Below are 20,521 nucleotides of genomic sequence, written 5' to 3' on the forward strand. Positions count from 1 at the left end.
GGGGAAAGAAAAGGATGTAGAGGCATTTGTGCTGCAGTAAAGACTGGGCACTTTTGCTCTGAGTGAGACGAAAAGTCACGGAGGGTTTTGATCTGAGAAGAGGTCAAACTTAGGATTTCGTTTCTGGGCTGCTGAGTGGAAAACAGCGGGGAGGGAGGAGAGGAGGCAGGGAGGCCAGACTGGAGACTGCCGCAACAACGCAGGCCAGAGGAGCCAGCGCTCTGGGCAGGGTGGCACTGAAGGCTGGGAAGCACTCACACTCTGGGCACATTCTAAAGGCAAAGCTGCAGGATGTGCTGACGGACCGGCCATAGGAGATGAGAGAGAAGGCAAAGATGAGTCTGAGTCTTCAGCCTGCTGTCTTCAGTGCTGTGTCTTGGGCGGGGGCTGCTCAGCGTGCTAGGAGTAAGGTCAGACTGCATTGAGCTTTGGACACAGCCAAGCTCTGATACTTCTGGAGTGAGCACAGCTCATCACTCCCTCCTTTGTGAAACGTGTTCACTCAGCTTCCCAGATACCCACTCGTGCACTCGTGACTCCCCTACTATTTCACTGGCCACTCCTTCTCAATCTCCTATGTTCCCTCCCCTCTGAATGACTACCAGGCAACCGAACAAAAGGGTCAGGGAGTCAGTCAGACACAGCAAGGTAATTTTGAGAAGAGGAGAGGGAGTGATCAGCTTTGTGTCACATGCAAATGACTGCTGAAGTAACACAGGGCAAGAAATGACAGGGTATTTGGCAAACACAGGGTCACAAGTGACACAGACCATGGAAAGTGAAACTGGATTGCTCCTAGAGGGAGGAATATAAGAAACACATTCTTTCAAGGATCACACAGGAAAAGCTCCTTCTTTCAGAACAAACCATAAGCAAGATCCTTTCTTTTCCATATCAAAGAAGTTGCCAAGTATACATCAAAGCCTGGGCATAACTGGTTCCTAGACAGACTAAGGCTTTGCAGGCCGGGAATGGCTTGGTGATGGGAGGGAGAACAGAGGTAGGAAAGGAGAGACATCAGCACCTTATGGGAGCGAAATGGCACCAATCTCTGCTTCAAGGTCACCCACATTGCTCACCCACTATTCTTCCCCCACAGGACTTTCTAATACATTCCAAGAAGCACTTCACAATAGACAGCATAATGAATATTTATTATGATTATTTCAATTAAAAAAAATTAGCCCAAAAATCTCTGGGCAATAAGCTAAAAATACAGTAAAAAGCAGTATCTTAGTGTTAGCAACATACCTTGCTGGCACGCAGTGGTGCCTTCAATGCAGGCAAGGCTCTGCAGAAATTTCCACATTACTTCCTACCACTTCCCCCTTTTTCAGAAGTCCCTACTGAAATGAGAGACGAAACTGAGGCACAGAGGTAAAGGGACTAGCCTGAGGTCAGAATGCCAGGAGAATCAGGAAGGAACTGAGTCCAGAAAATCCTGTACATTTTGTTGTACCCAAAATGCTACCCAGATACAATTCTGTAGCTATTGCCTAGCAGGAGAAAAAGCTAGGGTCTTCTTCCAAGTGACCAGTTAATAACACCCTGTGGGGCAGCGGAAGTGTCACAGGAAGCAGCCCTGACTTGATGCCCAGTGATCCAGGCCAGAAGCTAGTCAAGAGGACTCCCTTAAAGCTCCAGGGCCCCTCCTGCCCCCTTGCCTCCAAAGCACAGCCCTCACTACAAAACCCAACCCTCCTTGTGGAAAACTAGCTGCACGGCCTCGTTCACATCGTTCACAACATGGGACGCCTCCATGAGCCCCGGGCTGAAGCTGAAGTCCCGGTGCCCGTGGAACGGAGCCTCCTCTGTTCCCTGGGCAGGCTGGGAGGGATCCGCGCCCTTGGGATTGTACACGCCCGTGCACACCAGGATAGAGGCGCAGCTCTGAGTTGCTGAGGGTCGCTGCTTCCACAAGCCACTGGCCCCCTGCTCTTCCGGCCCATCATGCTTCGCCATCTGCAGGTACTTGTGGAACAGGTTGGCACCGTAGACATCAGACATAGGATTATCACTGGCAGGGGCAGCCATACCGGAAAAGGAAAGAGGAAAAAAAAACACCGTTCACTGTTACAAGGCAAAGACAGGAGAGGGCAGCTGTGGGACGAGTGTGCATTAGATACAGGGAAACAAGGGTGTGGGCACCTAAGGAAGGAAGGGCAGGGGCAGTCTTGAAAGGGATGAGGAGGGGCGCCTGGGTGGCTTAGTCGGTTAAGCGTCCGACTTTCGCTTAGGTCATGATCTCGCGGTTCGTGGGTTCGAGCCCTGCATCGGGCTCTGTGCTGACTGCCAGCTCAGAGCCTGGAGCCTATTTCAGAGTCTGTGTCTCCCTCTCTCTCTGACCCTCCTCTGCTCACGCTGTCTCTCTCTCCCTCCTAGAAATAAATAAAAAATATAAANAACAACTCAGGAGACTATAGATGCTGGCGAGGATGTGGAGAAATGGGAACCCTCTTGCACTGTTGGTGAGAATGCAAACTGGTACAGCCATTTTGGAAAAGTGTGGAGGTTCCTCAAAAAATTAAAAATAGAATTCCCTATGACCCAGCAATAGCACTGCTAGGAATTAATCCAAAGGATACAAGAGTGCTGATTCACAGAGGCATATATTACCCCAATGTTTATAGCAGTGCTTTTAACAATAGTCAAAATATGGAAAGAGCCCAAATGTCTATCAACCGATGAACGGATAAAGAAGATATGGTAAGGGGCGCCTGGGTGGCTCAGTTGGTTGGGCGGCCTACTTAGGCTCAGGTCATGATCTTGCAGTTTGTAAGTTCAAGCCCCAAGTCAGGTTCTGTGCTGATAGCTCAGAGCCTGAAGCCTGCTTTGGATTCTGTGTCTCCCTCTCTCTGCCCTCCTCTGCTCACGCTCTGTCTCTGTGTCTCTCAAAAATAAATAAATGTTAAAAAAAAAAAAAAAAAAAAAAAAAAAAAAAAAGAAAGGGATGAGGAGCTGGAGCAGCACGTACCCAATAGCATAGAGTTTGCGGATGGGGGCCTCCCAGCCCCGCCTCTCCGCCTGCTGCCTGATCAGGTCCTCTGCATACTGGTAGGTGAGGACGCTGGGTTTGCCCATCAGGCCCTCGTATCGCAGCTCTTTGCCCGTCATTTTCCGGTAAATGGTTTCCAGGCACAGCAGAAAGGTGCCATGGCCAAACCTGTCAAGAGAAGAGAACTCAGCAGCTCTGGCCTCCCCTCACGGGCTCTGGGCAGGACCCTATACACCGACCTTTCACTGCAGTGCCCTGCTGGTGACAGGTCCAAGTGAACTTTCTTCTAGTAAGAATGACATTACCTATTTTTATGACCTCGTGTTACCTGCTAACATTTGCTAAGCACTAGAGATAGCATATCACACTTACCTCTCAGAATAACCACAGGATCATTCAGTGAGGAGACTGAGGCACAGAGATTAAGTAATTTGCCCAACATGGCAGAGCTAGGATTACAACCCAGACAGTCAAGACTCCACAAACCGAAGTTTAAATTCAGCTTTAAATTTGCGGCAGACTACTGGTGGCCACCCTCCCCTTCTTTCTCAGTGTCAGTTTGCAGCTCACCATAGTGCAACCAGGTGTAAAAAGTATTCCCTTGATTCCACTGCAGCGAAGTGAGCAGCCATGTGAATAAGCTGCAGGCAAAGAGTCAACGAAATCAGAAGTGCTGGGCCAAACTCCTAGGAAGTATAAAACTGGGGACAGGGCACTCTGTTTCACTCTTCCTCACTCCTTCCTGCTGCGTGCTGGAATTCAGGCAGCCATTTTGGGTTATGCTGTGAAGAGCCAATGACTGCACAGCAGGAAGACAGAGGGAGTCTATGTCCCAGATAGGTGGGACTTCCACACAAGCCCTGGACTGCCTGCCCCATACTTCTTTTACGTGAGAAAGAAAAAAATTCTATCTTGTTTAAGACAGTTTTGTTTTGAGTTTTCATCCCTGGCTGCTAAACCAAATCCTAACAGATACTGTCCAACATATTAAAGTTGTATTTCACAAATCAAAACCACACTGAGATAACTACCTCACACCAGTCACAGTGGCTAGAATTAACAACTCAGGAGACTATAGATGCTGGCGAGGATGTGGAGAAATGGGAACCCTCTTGCACTGTTGGTGAGAATGCAAACTGGTACAGCCATTTTGGAAAAGTGTGGAGGTTCCTCAAAAAATTAAAAATAGAATTCCCTATGACCCAGCAATAGCACTGCTAGGAATTAATCCAAAGGATACAAGAGTGCTGATTCACAGAGGCATATATTACCCCAATGTTTATAGCAGTGCTTTTAACAATAGTCAAAATATGGAAAGAGCCCAAATGTCTATCAACCGATGAACGGATAAAGAAGATATGGTAAGGGGCGCCTGGGTGGCTCAGTTGGTTGGGCGGCCTACTTAGGCTCAGGTCATGATCTTGCAGTTTGTAAGTTCAAGCCCCAAGTCAGGTTCTGTGCTGATAGCTCAGAGCCTGAAGCCTGCTTTGGATTCTGTGTCTCCCTCTCTCTGCCCTCCTCTGCTCACGCTCTGTCTCTGTGTCTCTCAAAAATAAATAAATGTTATAAAAAAAAAAAAAAAAAAAAAAAAAAAAAAAAAAAAAAAAAAAAAAAAAAAAAAAAAAAAAAAAGATGTGGTATATCCATACAATGCAATACTACTTGGCAATAAGAATGAAATTTTGCCATTTGCAACGTGGATGGAACTGGAGGGTATTATGCTAAGTGAAATAAGTCAGTCAGAGAAAGACAGATATCATATGTTTTCGTTCATATGTGGAACTTGAGAAAGTTAACAGAAGACCATGGGGGAAGGGAAGGGAAAAAAAGTTACAAAGAGGGAGGCAAACCATAAGAGACTCTTAAATACAGAGAACAAACTGAGGGTTGATGGGGGCTGGGAAAATGGATGATGGGCACTTGTTGGGATGATCACTGGGTATTATATTTAAGCAATGAACTATGGGAATCTACCCCCAAAACCAAGAGTACACTGTACACACTGTATATTAGCTAATTTGACAATAAATTATATTTAAAAAAAGGAAATTTAAAAAAGGCACCCCCAAAATTTAAAAATAATAATTTAAAAACAAATAAATAAGGTTGTATTTCAGTGTCGTGTCACTTATTTATGTGACAAATTGTATTTTTGATTTTTAAATTACTGAGTGAAAATTAATCTCGGGGTGCCTGGGTGGCTCAGTTGGTTAAGTATCGGATTCTTGGTTTCAGCTCAGGTCATGCATGATCTCAGAGTTTACGAGTTCAAGCCCTACGTCAGGCTCTGTACCGACAGTGCAGAACCTGCTTAGGAGTCTCTCTCTTCCTTTCTCTCTGCCCCTTCCTTGCACATGCTCTCTCTCTCAATAAATAAGTAAAAACACCTATTAAAAAAGAAAAAAAAAGAAAATTAATCTCAAATCTGGTTTATAAGTTGAAATTTGCCCCTTGCTATTCAGTTCCAGCCTACATAACCAAACCCCTCTTACCTAGTGTCAACAAACACTAATGATAGGAATACTTCAGAGAAAATATCTAACCTCAGCCTGCAGAAATATACCTTTTTAAAAATGTTTATTTATCACCCTCCTACACTGTTGGTGGGAATGTAAACTGGTGCAGCCCCTTTGGAAAACAGTGTGGAGGTTCCTCAAAAAATTAACAATTGAACTCTCCTAGGACCCAGCAATAGCACTGCTAGGAATTTACCCAAGGGATACAGGAGTGCTGATGCATAGGGGTACATGTACCCCAATGTTCATAGCAGCACTCTCAACAATAGCCAAAACATGGAAAGAGTCTAAGTGTCCATCAACAGATGAATGGATCAAGAAGATGTGGTTTATCTATACGATGGAATACTACATGGCAATGAGAAACAATGAAATCTGGCCATGTGTAGCAACATGAATGGACCTTGAGGGTGTTATACTGAGTGAAATAAGTCAGGCAGAGAAGGACAGATACCATGTCTGCACGTATAGGAGGATTAGGAGGAACTTAATGGAGGACCGCAGGGGAGAAGAAGGAGGGAAACAGTGGGGGAGGGGGAGAGAGGCAAACTATGAGAGACTCTTGAAAGCTGAGAAAAAACTGAGGACTGATGGGTGTGGGGGGGAGGGGGGAGATGGGCATGGAGGAGGGCACTTGTGGGGATGAGCACTGGCTGTTATACGGAAACCAACTTGACAATAAACTATTTGTAAAAAAATAAATAAATAAATACAATGAAAAAAATTAAAATGTTTATTTTGAGAAAGAAAGAGAAAGCACAAGTGGGGGAGGGCAGAGAGAGAGAGAGAGAGAGGGAGAGAGAGAGAATCCTAAGCAGGTTCCACACTCAGCTGAGAGCCCCGATGCAGGGCTCAATCTCATACTGTGAGATCATGACATGAGACTAAATCAAGAGTCAGATACTTAACTGGTTGAGCCACCCAAGTGCCCCTGCAAAAATATATCTTTTAAAGTAACAAGGAAACACCGTAATACCCATTTGGAGTTAGTGAGTGGTATGACTTCAGTCGCATTAAGTGTTGGGCCTGCTGCCCTCTGTTGATGGATCACTCACAGAGCGTGCTGGGAATCAGTAGCAGGGAGAGAAAACTCTAGACTTTGGGCCTGCAGATAGAAGCAGCCATAGAGTATACAGGAGCCATAGCTGTCCTTCCAGGAAGGCCCTCAAGGGTTAGAAAGAGGGCTGCCTAGACTGTGCTTAGCCTCCAAAAAGGACAGGTCCATAAGGTTCAAAGAGCAGAGCAGGGAGCGTGGGCCTGCTCAGTATCAATGTGCCTTTGAGAAAGTCACTCAACCACTGGGTCTCAGTTTTCTGGCCTAAATAACACCAGAATAATTACTGCATCCTCTGCCTTACATCTTAAGGGCAGGAGAAAACAACGAAAGAACTCGTGCTACAGGGACAGGGCAAGGAGCAACTGCACTGCTAGGCCTCCGAAGTCATCCATCATTTGGGTTCCACAGGCAAAAATTACATACTCTGGGGGTGCCCAGCTGGCTCAGTCGGTGGAGCACACAACTCTTGATCCAGGGGTCATGAGTTTAATCCTCACGTTGGAGACAGAGATTACTTTAAAAAAAACCTTAAAAAAGGGGCATTTGGGTTGCTCAGTTGGTTAAGTATCGGACTCTTGATTTCGGCTCAGGTCATGATCTCACAGTTTGTGAGTTCAAGCCCCACATGAGGCTCTGGGCTGACAGTGCGGAGCCTGCTTGGGATTCTCCCTCCCTCTCTGCCTCTCTCTCTCTCTCTGAAAATAAAATATATAAACTTAAAAAAAAAACAAAACAAAACAAAAAAAAACATGTTCTGTTAAGATTCTGGAGGGCAAAGGCCATGCATTAAAGATCATCTCAACATGGGGCGCCTGGGTGGCTTAGTCGGTTAAGCGTCCGACTTTCGCTTAGGTCATGATCTCGCGGTTCGTGGGTTCGAGCCCCGCGCCGGGCTCTGTGCTGACTGCCAGCTCAGAGCCTGGAGCCTGTTTCAGTCTGTGGCTCCCTCTCTCTCTGACCCTCCCCTGCTCACGCTTGCTCTCTCTCTCCTAGAAATAAATAAATTAAAAAAAAATTAAAAAAAAAAAAAAAAAGATCATCTCAACATATCTTCAGTGCTCAGTAAGCTATACTTCTCATTTAATAATTAGAAGTGACCCCTTGAAAATCCTCCCAGAAGATCAAGTTTCTGTGGCAAATACAAGGTCTACTCAGGCAGGGGTCTGACCGCCCAGAGTACCAGAATGATGGTAGAAAGCTGTCAGCAGGACCTCCCAGGCAACAGCTGGCAGTGGACACCACAGCCAAGCTCAGACACTGTGTCCTCACCTGGGCATCCTGGCTTCAGCCATCCAAAGGAGATCCATGTTGCTGGCCAGGACAGGAAGATGGGGATAGGGGGCTGTCGCCAGACCAGTCCCAGGGTTCCCATTGCTGAGAAGGACATCCATGATGAGCTGCAGGCTTGTCTCCCAGCGGACAGGCTCTCCAAGGAGGAGTATCCCTTCAAAGAGTAAAGGCATGGAGGTGAGGGTTGCAGGGCACTCTGAGGGTACTCCCTCTCCTGAGGGAGGCCAGCTGATGCCAGCTGGCACCACCCAACCACAAGCTCTTCCTCCATAGTACACACCCCTGCAAGGGCATAGTTCCCAGTGCCAGCCTTCAAAGAGCCACTCACCCATTCATCCAAGGTGAACAAAGCCCATGATCCAAGAAGGACTCTCATTTTCACTTGTATTCGCAGAAGAGGTGAAAACAAAGAAAACCAGCAGCCAAGTCTCAGGTCTACTTCCTCCTGTTGACTAATACTCCCTTGACCACCTTACTCACAAGTACATGGCAAAGGACTCACCTTCCTCAGCCGCTTCTCTCTGAGCCCCAGAGGCCTGTAAACCCAACAGCTAGGAGAGGGGGATCCAGAGTGACACAGACCACATTCCAAATCCCTGTCAATTTTCCTCTGTGACTGTGGGCAAGTTATTTACCTTCTTTAAGCCTTGACTTTCCCAACTATATAATAACAATACCTATTATTGTTTAGGATAAAAATGATATAATAATAAAGCACTTAACCCATGCTGGACACACAGCACTCAGCAAATGGTAGCTGCCAATATCAGCTACAAGGCCAGTGACTGAACAAAACCAGTGATCTCAATGGGGGAGTACTGCCTCCTAGGGAGGTGTTCTAGAAACTGGAGGGTGTATTTTATTTATTTATTATGTTTATTTATTATTTTCGAGAGAAAGACAGAGCGTGAGCAGGAGAGGGGCAGAGAGAGAGGGAGACACAGATTCCAAAGCAGGCTCCAGGCTCTGAGCTGTCAGCACAGAGCCTGACGCAGAGCTTGAACCCATGAACTGTGAGATCATGACCTAAGCAGAAGTCAGTTTCTTAAGTAAGTCACCCAGGCACCCCTGGAGGGTGTATTTCAATTGTCATGATCATGGCAAGGGATCATGGAAGCGGGCCAGGAATGCTAGATTCTGTCTCCCTCCTTCTCTCTCTGCCCCTCCCTGACTCATGCACGCTCTCTCTCTCTCAAAATAAACTAAAAAACAAAAAACCAATTAGGACTTTATATTGAACTAGTTAATTTTTAATATACAGTATGTATTCAGCTAATATACAGTATCAGTGAAGTTCCCTGCAGGGTAGTAAAGAGGACATTACGATATTTTTGTTACACAAGGGAGAACTGGGTTTAATGGAGCTGTGAAACACTGGTTTAGATAACCTCTGGGGGCCCTTCCACGCTAAGATTTTCTACACTTAACAATTTTTCCGAAATAATAAGGCAGGTGATATGGGGAAAGAAAGATTAAAAACAAATGCCTCAGAGGTAGTGAGTGGCAGATCTGAGACTAGAACACAGATGACCTGATGTCCAACACCCCCAGGCACCCTACTGGTGTGTAGGCACACAGCCGCACGAGGACAGCCTGGAGGGCCAAAAGGAGAAGCACCCAGAGCCATGCCTATCCCAGCACAGGACCTCGTTACCTTCAATGGCAGGGAAGTCGTTCCTTAGAAGGGGCTGCCAAGAGACAAAGAATAGGCCCATCAATGCCACAGTCACAGTCCACTACCAGGCAACCACACAACCAGTTTCAGGGAGTAGCCGGAGGAAAGACACACTTTAGACAGATCAAAGACCGTCTCCATGGCCTAGTCCAAGCCAAAGAGAAGCCAGATAGGACTGAGGAACAAAATTTACAAAGAAAAGTAAACAGAGAAGGAGCAGGGCTACCACAGAACAGGCTGAGGGAGCTAGTCAGCTCTCCTTCTCCAGTGAGGACAGGCGGTAAGTTATAGGCCAAGCAAGAGTCTAGAATCAGGTAGCTAAGATGACAGTAAGCCTATGGAGAAAAGGGAGGCCATTAGGGCATGATGGACCATTTCTCTTGATATGAGATGGGGAGGTAGGAGTCTTCACTTTACCAATCTCCTGGGGTCCGTTCCTTCCCTAGACCATCAGTCCTGGCTCTACTACTAACCAGCTATGTGACCTGGGGCAGGTCCCTTCTTCCATGTAGGGCTCAGTCTGTGAGCTGCTCTAAGATCTGTTCCAACTCTGACATTCTAGTTCTCCATATAATTTGCAGGGTCCTAGGAGAAAGCTTTCAAAGGCAATGAAGTGCTCTATTCAATCAGAAAGTCCTAGAGAAAGGACTAAGGCTACATAAACAAAAGTTAAGCTTGTCTGTTTATAACTGCATTTCTCCACATTTTGACAGTGGGTTGACTTAAACTGCAGGCCATATGACACAGTGTTCACATGAGTAACACGGGGCCAAAGGCCATCAAGGGCCAGGCAGTCATACTCTAAAAGATCAATGAGAGGCTCCGTGACTAGCGATCAGAGAGATAAGAAGTCACGCCAGTGGTTCAAATAGGAGCCAAATCCAAAAGGAACATGGGCATACTCAGAATTGCCAGTTACTTTTACTAGCAAGCTGTCTCTCATAAGGACAACTCTCCATAGCAAGCTTCCGGATAAAGTAGCAGCAATGATGAATTTCACAAAGGTTAATGATTCTCCCAAGCAACACTCAGAAAGCCAGCTGGTAAAATATAAAACTCCTCACTGGAGATGCTAGGGCTTTGAAAGGGGTTCTCAGCTAAGTACAAACAATGCAGAAAGGAAAGCCCTTAGGAGTCTGTTGCTCCTCTGGGCCATCCTTGTGAATCTGGGGAACAAAAGGTGGACAAGATGAAGCTCTTAGTGGGAGGGGTTGCAAGGCTGGTAAGAGGAACCCATGTGGGGAATAGAGGACAAAACTAAACACGAGACACCCAGGAGCATGCTCATTATTACCGTGGTCTTCGGCCGCCGCTGGAGATCCACCATGTCAAGCACAGGAAAGGCCATCCGCAGCTCGTCCACAGTAACCACATTCTCGAAGCCCAGTCTACAGCAAGATCAGGGAAGCAAAGCTGGACAGTTCTGGGAGATGCCCTTAGGGTGAGGGGAACCAACACAGTCCCAACCAAACTAGTCCATCCAATCCCCAGACAGGAGTAAACCAGTGAGAGGCCCAGACACAGCCCGGCAAAGCCGACAGCAGTCCTGGAGGACAGGCCGCGACAGCACAGGCAGAGCAGGGATGCACACCATCACAGCGACGCATCGGCGGTCACTGGGCACACTCGGTGCGGGTCCTATGCTGGGCACCTCCAGGGCACAAAAGCGTACAAGAATGTCTGGTCTTAAGCTCACCACGTGCCAGGGCCCATCTAAACCAGCCCTCCGTGAACAGTACTGCCACATTGTGTTGAGTTCCAAAGAGGAAACTCCTCAGTGGGCCGGTCGCCAGGCAGAGTCTAGGCATCAGACTCAAGCTAACTCTTGAGGAGGAGCCAGTTTTGGACAGCACGGGGAGGCCATGAGTGGAAAGCCAGTGCCAACCAACCTCGTCTCTCCTAGACCTGCCTCCATTTTCTTGTCCTCAAGTCCCTCTTAAAATCTTAACTGGGCATGGTTTCAGATTACTTTCAGAATGCATCTCCCGCAAATGCTTCCAACAGATCACCCTATTAGCGGCCACTCCTGCAATGACTCCCCCGCCCACATAAATAAGTAAGTTCGCTGGCCTCTTGCCCTTACTTCTGAGATTTCCTTTCCAAGACCCCACTCCTTCTGTTCTTATTCCCCACCCTGCTCCAACCCAATCTCTTGCTTCGGGGATCCGCATCTTCCCTGCTCTCTCCAGCCTCCTCAGCTCCTTCCCTGCACGGGAAACTGTAACCATGTCCTGTGGCACAGCCACATCCCTCCGTGAAGCCACCATTCACACTCCCAGGTGCTCCCTTCCCACCACTGGTGACTCTGAGAACCTGTACTATGCTCTTTAGTCTTCAATCCTAGGTCATCCCAAACACTCCTGCATCCTTTGTGGGTGTGCAACTCCTGCCTCCTCCATCATGAACCCTTTGAGGAACACACAGTCCCATGTGCTTCTCGTGGCCCCCTTCCCCTACAGAGCGCGCGGCACAGGGCTGGTACACAGCAAGTGCTCAACACAGGTTCGCAGAACAAGCAAATAAGGAAGCCACTTGAGAACAGGGAGCAAGTCTTCTGCCGCCTGACTGTGCACACACCCAAACAGTTCACTGTAGATAATATTAGTTGATAAGCTGACTGAGCACCCACCCCAGGGAATGGTGCTAGCGCAGGGGTTCCCAGCCCTAATTACAGCTTTCTCTTTCAACATACAGATTGCTGGTTTTTATCTCAGACCTAGTGAACCAAGAATCTGTGATTTTTTTTAAGTTTATTTATTTTTGAGAGAGAGAAAGAGAGAGCATGAGCAGGGGAGGGGCAGAGAGAGAGAGAGAGAGGGAGACACAGAATCTGAGAAGCAGGCTCCTCCCAGGCTCTGAGCTGTCAGCATAGAGACTGATGCAGGGCTCGACCCCACAAATTGTGAGATCATGATCTAAGCCGAAGTCAGATGCTTAACTGACTGAGCCACCCAGGCGCCCCAAGAATCTGTATTTTAAGCTCCCCAGCAGATTCCAATGCAGTGGGCTGGCTTTCGGAAACTACCGGGGACCAGGACTAGCCGTACCTGGAGCCATCGCCCCTCCCTCCAGAGCTTACCACATATCCCGTAAGCTCTGGCACCACGCAGCCAGCACACCTCACTACGGTCCCCCCTCAGCCATGGGAGGAAACCTCCAGTCCTGTTCCTTCCTCTTCAGCCAGAGCAAGAATCACCAAAAGGATACACTCGGGCATTTTCCACCAGGGGCCCCTGCCCAGACACCAGCATCCGCTTGTTGTGGTATTGGGAGAAGAGCTTCATGGGGCTGTGAGAGAGAATGACTTGGTCTGGCTCCACCTGTAGGGACAGCCAAAAGACAGAGGAAAGCAGAGGTGACACAACAGCTGAGGGAAAATAATGGGGAGACAGGTGGCTTTTTACTTAGAAAGGAAAAAAATCTGCCCAGAAAAAAAGCGGGGCAGCCTCTTCCGGCACCTGACACTTCTAGACACTACACAAGAGGTGTGAGAAGAACCTACTTTGGCTCTTGCCACAGAAAAGAAACAAGCAGGAAATGCCATCAGTCATGGGTTCTGACCACTCACCAAACCTGTTCTGCTCAGTTCCTCCAACTGGAGACCACAGGATTTATGTGCATGTTCTTTGTCATCATCACAGAAATCTGCCTCTGACTTTCTGTTTTCAGTTCTACTTAAAGCTTTAGTGGGGCGCCTGGGTGGTTCAGTCAGTTAAGCGTCCAACTTCAGCTCAGGTCACGATCTCATGGTTCATGGGTTCGAGCCCTGCATTGGGCTCTGTGCTGACTGCCAGCTCAGAGCCTGGAGCCTGCTTCGAATTCTGTGTCTCCCTCTCTCTCTGACCCTCCCCTGCTCACACTGTCTCTCTCTCTCTCTCTCTCAGAAATAAATTAAAAAAAAAAAACACAAAAAAACACACACAAAAAAAAAAAAAAAAAAAAAAAAAAAAAAAAAAAAAAAAAAAAAAAAAAAAAAAAAAAAAAAAAAGCTTTAGCTTCTTGGAGCAGCTAGGTGGCTCAGTCGGTTAAGCGTCCGACTTCGGCTCAGGTCATGATCTCGCGGTTCATGGGTTCAAGCCCCACATCAGGTTGTACTGGCAGCTCAGAGCCTGGAGCCTGTTTCAGATTCTGTGTCTCCCTCTCTCTCTGCCCCTACCCCGCTCGTGTTCTCTCGGTCTCAAAAATAAATAAATTATTTAAAAAATTAAAAAAAAAAAAAAAAGACTTAGCTTAACATTTATATAGTAAGAACTCCAACAACGCGGCCAATATTCACAATGTTTTTGGAACCTTCTCTGGAAGCCACAGAAGGGAACCAGTTGCACTCCTTTGCTCTATATTCAGCCCCAAGCAGTGTTACCCAGTCGATCCGGCACTTTATTTACTCTTTTGGTTCCAAAGGGCTGTTTCCAAAAACTAAATCCACCCTTAACAAAGGATGTGTCAACGTTGATATACCGTGTGGAGTTCCAAGTGGGCAAAGAAGGACTGCTTCTGGGGGACAGCGCTCACTCAGCTGTGTGCACCTTATTTATGAGAAACAAGTGCCACTTGCTATGCAGAGATTTAGTAAAAGGGGAACCCTTGCTTTCCAGGGGCTGACAGTCCAAAAGAGACAACCCTGGTGCCCAGAAAAGAAATGGATACAAAGACAGCAGACTGAAACTATCAAATCCATGGGCAGGATTTTTGTGCTCAATGTGAAATGATACATAAAAAATGCCCATGCTGATGAGCCTCTACTCACGAGTCTAAGCTTGAACTTCAAGTTATTTTCTAATACTGACCCACTGGCCATGCCCACAGGCTTCTCAACAGTATGCCCGAACCCAGGAAAGGCAGCTTAGTCACGTTGGAAGGGGGGGACTACATGGTCTTCGGGCTTCCATGTCTCCATCTGCCTCCTCACCTTGAACCCCAGCAGGGCTGAGAGCTCCTGAGCTTTGCTCTGTTGTAAGATGTTCCCGGCATTTGTGACAAAGACCACGGGCACCCGCAGCTGCCCACGAGAGTTCACCAGCCTACGGAATGCCTCCAGGGCAGCGGGGATCACTCTGTGACCCCGCACCAGCACTCCATCAATGTCCAACAGGAACCCAAAAGTGGGTGGGTTCTGCACAAAGGGAAGAAAATCACCACAGCATGAGTCAAGAGGCAAAGGGGAAGAAGGAAATGACTCTTACAAAGCAGTGCGCCACATTATCCCCAGGTTGCCTAAAGCTTTGAGCGGAAAATGAGGACATGAGATTTTTGATAAGGCAAATATATCTATAAAAACGAATTAGTCCCCTCTCATGTATTTTTAAGGATAGAACTATTTGGTTAAGACTACCTCCACATAATTAATATAAAAGAATTTTTTTTAATGGAAAATACAGAAATTCAAAAACATCCCAGCACTTTAACATGACCAATCTCATCTCTTCTTTGTCTCCCATCCAAGTACTAACCAGGTCCGCCCCTGCTTGGCTTCGGAGATCAGAGGAGATCAGGCACGGTCAGGGTGGTATGGTCAGAGACTCTTCTTTCAATTTTGCATCCTGTTCTTCTTGCTTGACATTCAAATACTTTTATCTGTTACAACAGCTTTCATAACCATCTTTACAATTTTGTTTTATTACAATGTACACAGAGTTTTTAAAAACTCAATTGCTACTGATGATATAAAAAATATTTTAAGTTTCCTGCCTCCTTCTTCCACTTAGTGTTGTTTCCTGTCTTGTGACTGACTTCGGCGCAAGTCATAATCTCACAATTCAGGAATTCAAGCCCCAAGCGGGCTTGTTGTTGTCAGTACAGAGCCTGCTTCAGGTCCTCTGTCTCCCTCTCTCAGCCCCTACCCCCTCTCAAAAATAAACATTTAAAAATAAAATAAAATCACCTTAAAAAAAAAAAGAGTGCAAACATTTTAATGATGTAACACCTAGTGACAAACTGTCTTCTAAAAACATGTATCAGGGGCACCTGGGTGGCTCAGCCAGTTAAGCATCCAACTTCAGCCCAGGTCATGATCTCTCACAGTTCATGACTTTGAGCCACACAATGGGCTCTGCACTGACAGCTTGAAGCCTAGAGCCTGCTTTAGATTCTCTGTCTCCTTCTCTCTCTCTCTGCCTCTTCCCTGCTTGTGCTCTCTCTCTCTCTTAAAAATAAATAAATATTAAAATAAAATAAAAATAGGGGCACCTGGGTGGCTCAGTCGGTTCAGCACCTGACTTCAGCTCAGATCAGGATCTCACAGTTCATGAGTTCAAGCCATGCTGTCAGGACAGAGCTTGCTTCATATCCTCTATGTCCCTCTTATTCTCCCCCTCCCCTGCTCATTTTCTTTCTCTCTCTCAAGATAAATAAACTTAAAAAAATTAAAAAATAAAAATATGTATTATTTTTTTAATGGCCACTGGTAATGTACTTTATGTTTGCCAATACTAATTTTCACATGTATCAAAGAGTTTAATTACCAAACATCCTGTTAATTTAAACGTTAAAAAAAAAATGGTATCTCTCAATATGTAATTCTTGGGACTTATAAAGTAGAATATTGTCCTTTTTAAGTTTATTTATTTTTTTTAGTAATCTCTACACCTAACCTGGGGCTCGAACTCACAACCCTGAGATAGAGTCACATGCTCTTCCTACTGAGTCAGTCAGGCACTCTGAACACTCTTTTTTTAAATAAATTCATTCCTTTGGGGCACCTGGGTGGCTCAGTCAGTTAAGCATCCGACTTGAGCTCAGGTCATGATCTCACGGTTCGTGGGTTAGAGCCCCACGTCAGGCTCTGTGCTGACAGCTAGCTCAAAGCCTAGAGCCTGTCTTTGGATTCTGTATCTCCCTCTCTCTCTGACACTCCCTTGCTTGCGCTGTCTCTCTCTGACTCTCAAAAATAAATTTAAAATATTAAAAAAAAATTTTTTTAATTCATTCCTTGGACACCTGGCTGGCTCAGTTGATAGAGCATGTGACTCTTGATGAGCTCAAGCACCAAACTGAAGAAAGAGATTACTTAAAAAAAAGTTTTTTATTGAGCCAAACAAGTCAGGCAGAGAAGGACAGATACCATATGTTTGCACATATAGGAGGATTAGGAGGAACTTAATGGAGGACCATGGGGGAGAAGGGGAAAAATAGTTGGGGAGAGGGAGGGAGGCAATCCATGAGAGCCTCTTGAATGCCGAGAACAAACTGAGGGCTGATGGGGGTGGGGGGGAGGGGAAGGGGGGGTGATGGGCATGGAGGAGGGCACTTGTTGGGATGAGCACTGGGTGTTATATGGAAACCAACTTGACAATAAACTATTTAAGAAAAAAAATTTTTTTAGGGGTGCTTGGGTGGCTCAGTCATTTAAATGTCCAACCCTTGATTCAGCTCAGGTCATGATCTGAGTCATGGGATCGAGCCCTGCAGAAGGCTCTACACTGACAGCACAAAGCCTGCTTGGGATTCTCCTTCTCCCTCTTGCTCTGCCCCTCCTCTCTCTCAAATAAAAAAACTTAAAAAAAGGATAGGATTTTAAGGAATTACTAATGTTGTTAGGTATAACAACATTGTAGTTACGTTTAAAATGTCATTTTCTTAGAGGTACACACAGAATTTGAGGGTAAAGTGACAAGAAATCAGCAATTCATTTTAAAATCTTACAGCTGGAAAAATTAAAAAAATAAAAAAATAAAATCTTAAAGCTGGAAAGAAGTGGGGAGGGACACAAGCAAAGCACGTGTGGCAAAATGTCACTAACTGCTAAGTATGGGAGATGGTTATATGGGTTCATAATATTATTGTTTTTGGATTTTTGAAAACTTACGTAGTTAAAAAAATAAAGTGTCTCATTTGTGCTGATGGCTACAAAATTTAACCACACACAGTTTTAATGGCCATATCCTAAACAGCCACAAAATTTGCTCTCATAGAAGTAAGAATCCACAGCCCCTGCTACTTAGAACAGGATGGTTTTCAGGATAACTTAGCTATATCCTTAAGGCTCCTTCATCTCTAACTCTATTAATGAGTAATTATACACCTCCAACCCTCAGGTGAATGTTCACAGAGAAACCAGGCACCCAGGAACAAGAGAGTGAAGGTACACGTCAATTGTAACAAATGTGCCACACTAACACCCAGATATTAATGACACAAGAAACTAGGGGAAGAGAGAGTATATATAAGAGTTCTCTACAGTTTCTGTTCAATTTTCCTGTAAACCTAAAACTTCTCTAAAAAATAAAGTTGATTAAATTTTTTAAGTGAAGTTATCTAGCAAAAGAGACTTGTTTTTTCATTTTTCTTTTCATTCTTTTCTGTATCTGTATTCTGGTTTTTCTTCTAGATCACTTGGTTATATTGTTTTGTTTGGTTTGGTTTGTCCCGGGTATTAGGCCAAATCCTAAAGTTCCTATCTGTGGCACTGATAAATGTGTGGTTTGGCTTTTTTTTTTTTTTTTTTTAATTTAATGTTTATTTTTGAGAGAGACAGAAACAGAGCAAGAGCAGGGGAGGGGCAGAGGGAGAGGGAGACACAGAATCCTGAATCTGAGCTGTAAGCATAGAGCCCAATGCAGGGCTTGAACTCATGGACCAGAGGATCATGACCTGAGCCAAAGTCAGACGCTTAACCGACTGAGCCACCCAGGCGCACAAAATTTGTGGTTTTAAGATTACTTTGAAGTGAAGGGACTACTAAGATGTTTCTTTATATTTTTGCTTCTTACGTGGAATTAGTTTGGTATGTTTTCAACAACAGCATTAGAGCTGTCGTCTACTCCAACCATTTCCACATTTAAGAGAACTTATTATGTGCCAGTCACTGTGCAAAGTACCCTACATATATCACAAAAAAGTACCCTACAGATATTCTCACAAAAACACTGCATGGTAAGTAACATCCTCAATACACAGGAGAAATTGAAGCTTAGGAAGCGAAGTAACTTGCCTTAAGTCATTCAGTAAACAGTACTGGCAGGATTCAGTTCTAAAGCTAGTACTCTGAAATGCTGGGTGACGCTACATCCCTTTCTTCCCTTTTTCTACTCTATCAGAATGTCACTCAGAAAAAGCACCTGCAAAGATGCTAGAGTCAATACAATCATTATAATTGACGGCATTTTTACCTTCTGTCCTTTACCCAAAATATTCTCACTTTTAGCTCTGTGATACTAGTCAAGTCACTTAACTCTTTGACTCTTAGCTGCTCCATATGCAAAACTAAGAACAGTGATAATGTAGCTCTTAAGACCTAGGACTCTGGCACCAGACTGCCCTGGATTCCGAATTCTGCCACTTACCAGCTATACACCCTTGAGCAAGTTGCTTAACCTCTCTGTGCTTCAGTTTCTCCATCTATAAATGGAATAACAGTACTTACCTCATAGAGTTATAAAAATCGTATAAAATAGTAATTGTCAAGTGTGTGGCACAAAGTGCTGTTTTTAAAAATAATTATTTTATTTATCAGAGTTACCGTGAAAGCACTATATAAATGTACCTTATCATCATTACATACAGAAACTGTGATTTTAGAAAACGAAGTGATCCTCTTAAAAAAGACAAATGGCCCAGGGGGAAATGAGGGCGACAGATCGGTTTGGCTTAATAGTGTTCTGGCAGAGTTGTCCTCCAGCTGTTTGACCTTACAAAATAAAAGCACTTAAAAACTTGACTCCAAGCTTCAGCTTCCTTACTATAGGGTTATGTCTACCCCCAAAGTTGTTCAGAGAATTATCACTAAAGCAGCGGCACAAATCAGGTCCCCTGTGCCAGTTCTCTTCCCTTAAACTCTGCACGTAACTGAGGCTCATTATAAGCAAGGCCCACAAGCGAACCGGACCAAAGTAAAAAGCTCACACAAAACCCACATTTATCTCTGGGCTGTCCGTCTATACGGTCGGGTCCCCGAGGGGAATCTATCGCGAGTCCCCAAATCTCTTTCAAATGTAGGTGAAAAATCAAAACCGAAAGATTCTCATCCTGAAAAATCACAAAGAAAGTGCAAGAATCACACCCTGACCAGGGAAATAGGAACACACAAACTGCCGGATAACTTTGGAGACGAAAGCGGCGAACGGCCCAGAAACAATCCTGGGGTGCGTTTGGGGTTTGTTCTGTTCATTCTCTAGCGGGAGTAACTTTTCTTTCAGGCCGAAGGCACAGTAAATCCCCTGACTGAAGGGGAGGCAGGACACGCCGGGGACACTCGTGCTCTGGGAAAGAACGAAGCGCACCGAGGTCAGTGGCCTAGTCAAGGCCATTTCCCAGGAGGCCGGGGGGATGCCTGAGCTGCCCGGCCGGCGGCCACTCCTTCCCGGCGGCTCCAGCCCCACCCCAGCCCTGAGGACCTGCTCGGTGGGAACCTGGGCGTTCTCACCTGTGCCGGGTCCGCGGCGTAGCCTCTTCCGGGGCAGCGGCCCCGGAGCCCCGCCGCCGCGCGCGCCGCCCCCCACCAGAGCCCCGGCACCGCACGGACCCCAGCTAGGCTGCGGAACACAGCCATCCGGCCGCCCGTCGCGCGCACGTGCAGACAGTTCTCCGCGGCCCGCGGTCGCCCCCGCCCACGTCCCCGCCGCGCAGCCAATCAGCGGCCGGAGAGCTCTCGGGCCGGTGGGCGCCCGGGGCATCTCGGGAGTTGTAGTCCTGAGTCCGTATCTGGAAGGCCGGCAGGGCGCGAGCCAGTTGGGGCTAGGGGTCTGACTGGGTTCTGAGTCGAGCAAGGCACGGGGTCGAGCAGGGGGTGGGGCGTGGCAGGGGTCGGGGCCGGGACTCGGTCAAGTGCAGACCGTTCTTGCCCCGCGGGCCGGGCCTGGGGTTCTGTTGGAGCGAAGAGGCGCAGGCAAGGTCTGGCCGCTTAGTAGAAGAACACTTGCGGTGAGCAGACCCACATGAACCGGCTATGTACCTGCGGACTTCCTGGAACATGCATTTCAAACTGAAATCCCAGCTCCCTCAACCCTCCGTGACTTCATGAGAGAAGAAGAACTGTGGAGGGACCAATCCTT

At 46.4% G+C, this 20,521-nt stretch overlaps 1 protein-coding gene across 1 annotated transcript; it reads right to left on the minus strand.

The window, feature by feature from the left end:
• Positions 1–1,135: 1,135 nt before the first annotated feature.
• HDHD5 (haloacid dehalogenase like hydrolase domain containing 5) lies at positions 1,136–20,054 on the minus strand. Its single transcript, XM_039250023.1, has 8 exons — positions 19,894–20,054; positions 14,443–14,646; positions 12,741–12,853; positions 10,828–10,921; positions 9,513–9,546; positions 7,838–8,012; positions 2,975–3,163; positions 1,136–2,017 (listed from the first exon to the last, which is right to left on the minus strand). Exons 1-8 carry the CDS (start codon positions 20,017–20,019, stop codon positions 1,684–1,686), a joined length of 1,269 nt encoding a protein of 422 aa, XP_039105954.1. The 5' UTR covers positions 20,020–20,054; the 3' UTR covers positions 1,136–1,683.
• Between the last annotated feature and the right edge of the window lie 467 nt (positions 20,055–20,521).

This window comes from Hyaena hyaena, unplaced genomic scaffold (assembly GCF_003009895.1).
Source record: "Hyaena hyaena isolate Hyena2069 unplaced genomic scaffold, ASM300989v1 scaffold_368, whole genome shotgun sequence".
NCBI lineage: Eukaryota > Metazoa > Chordata > Mammalia > Carnivora > Hyaenidae > Hyaena > Hyaena hyaena.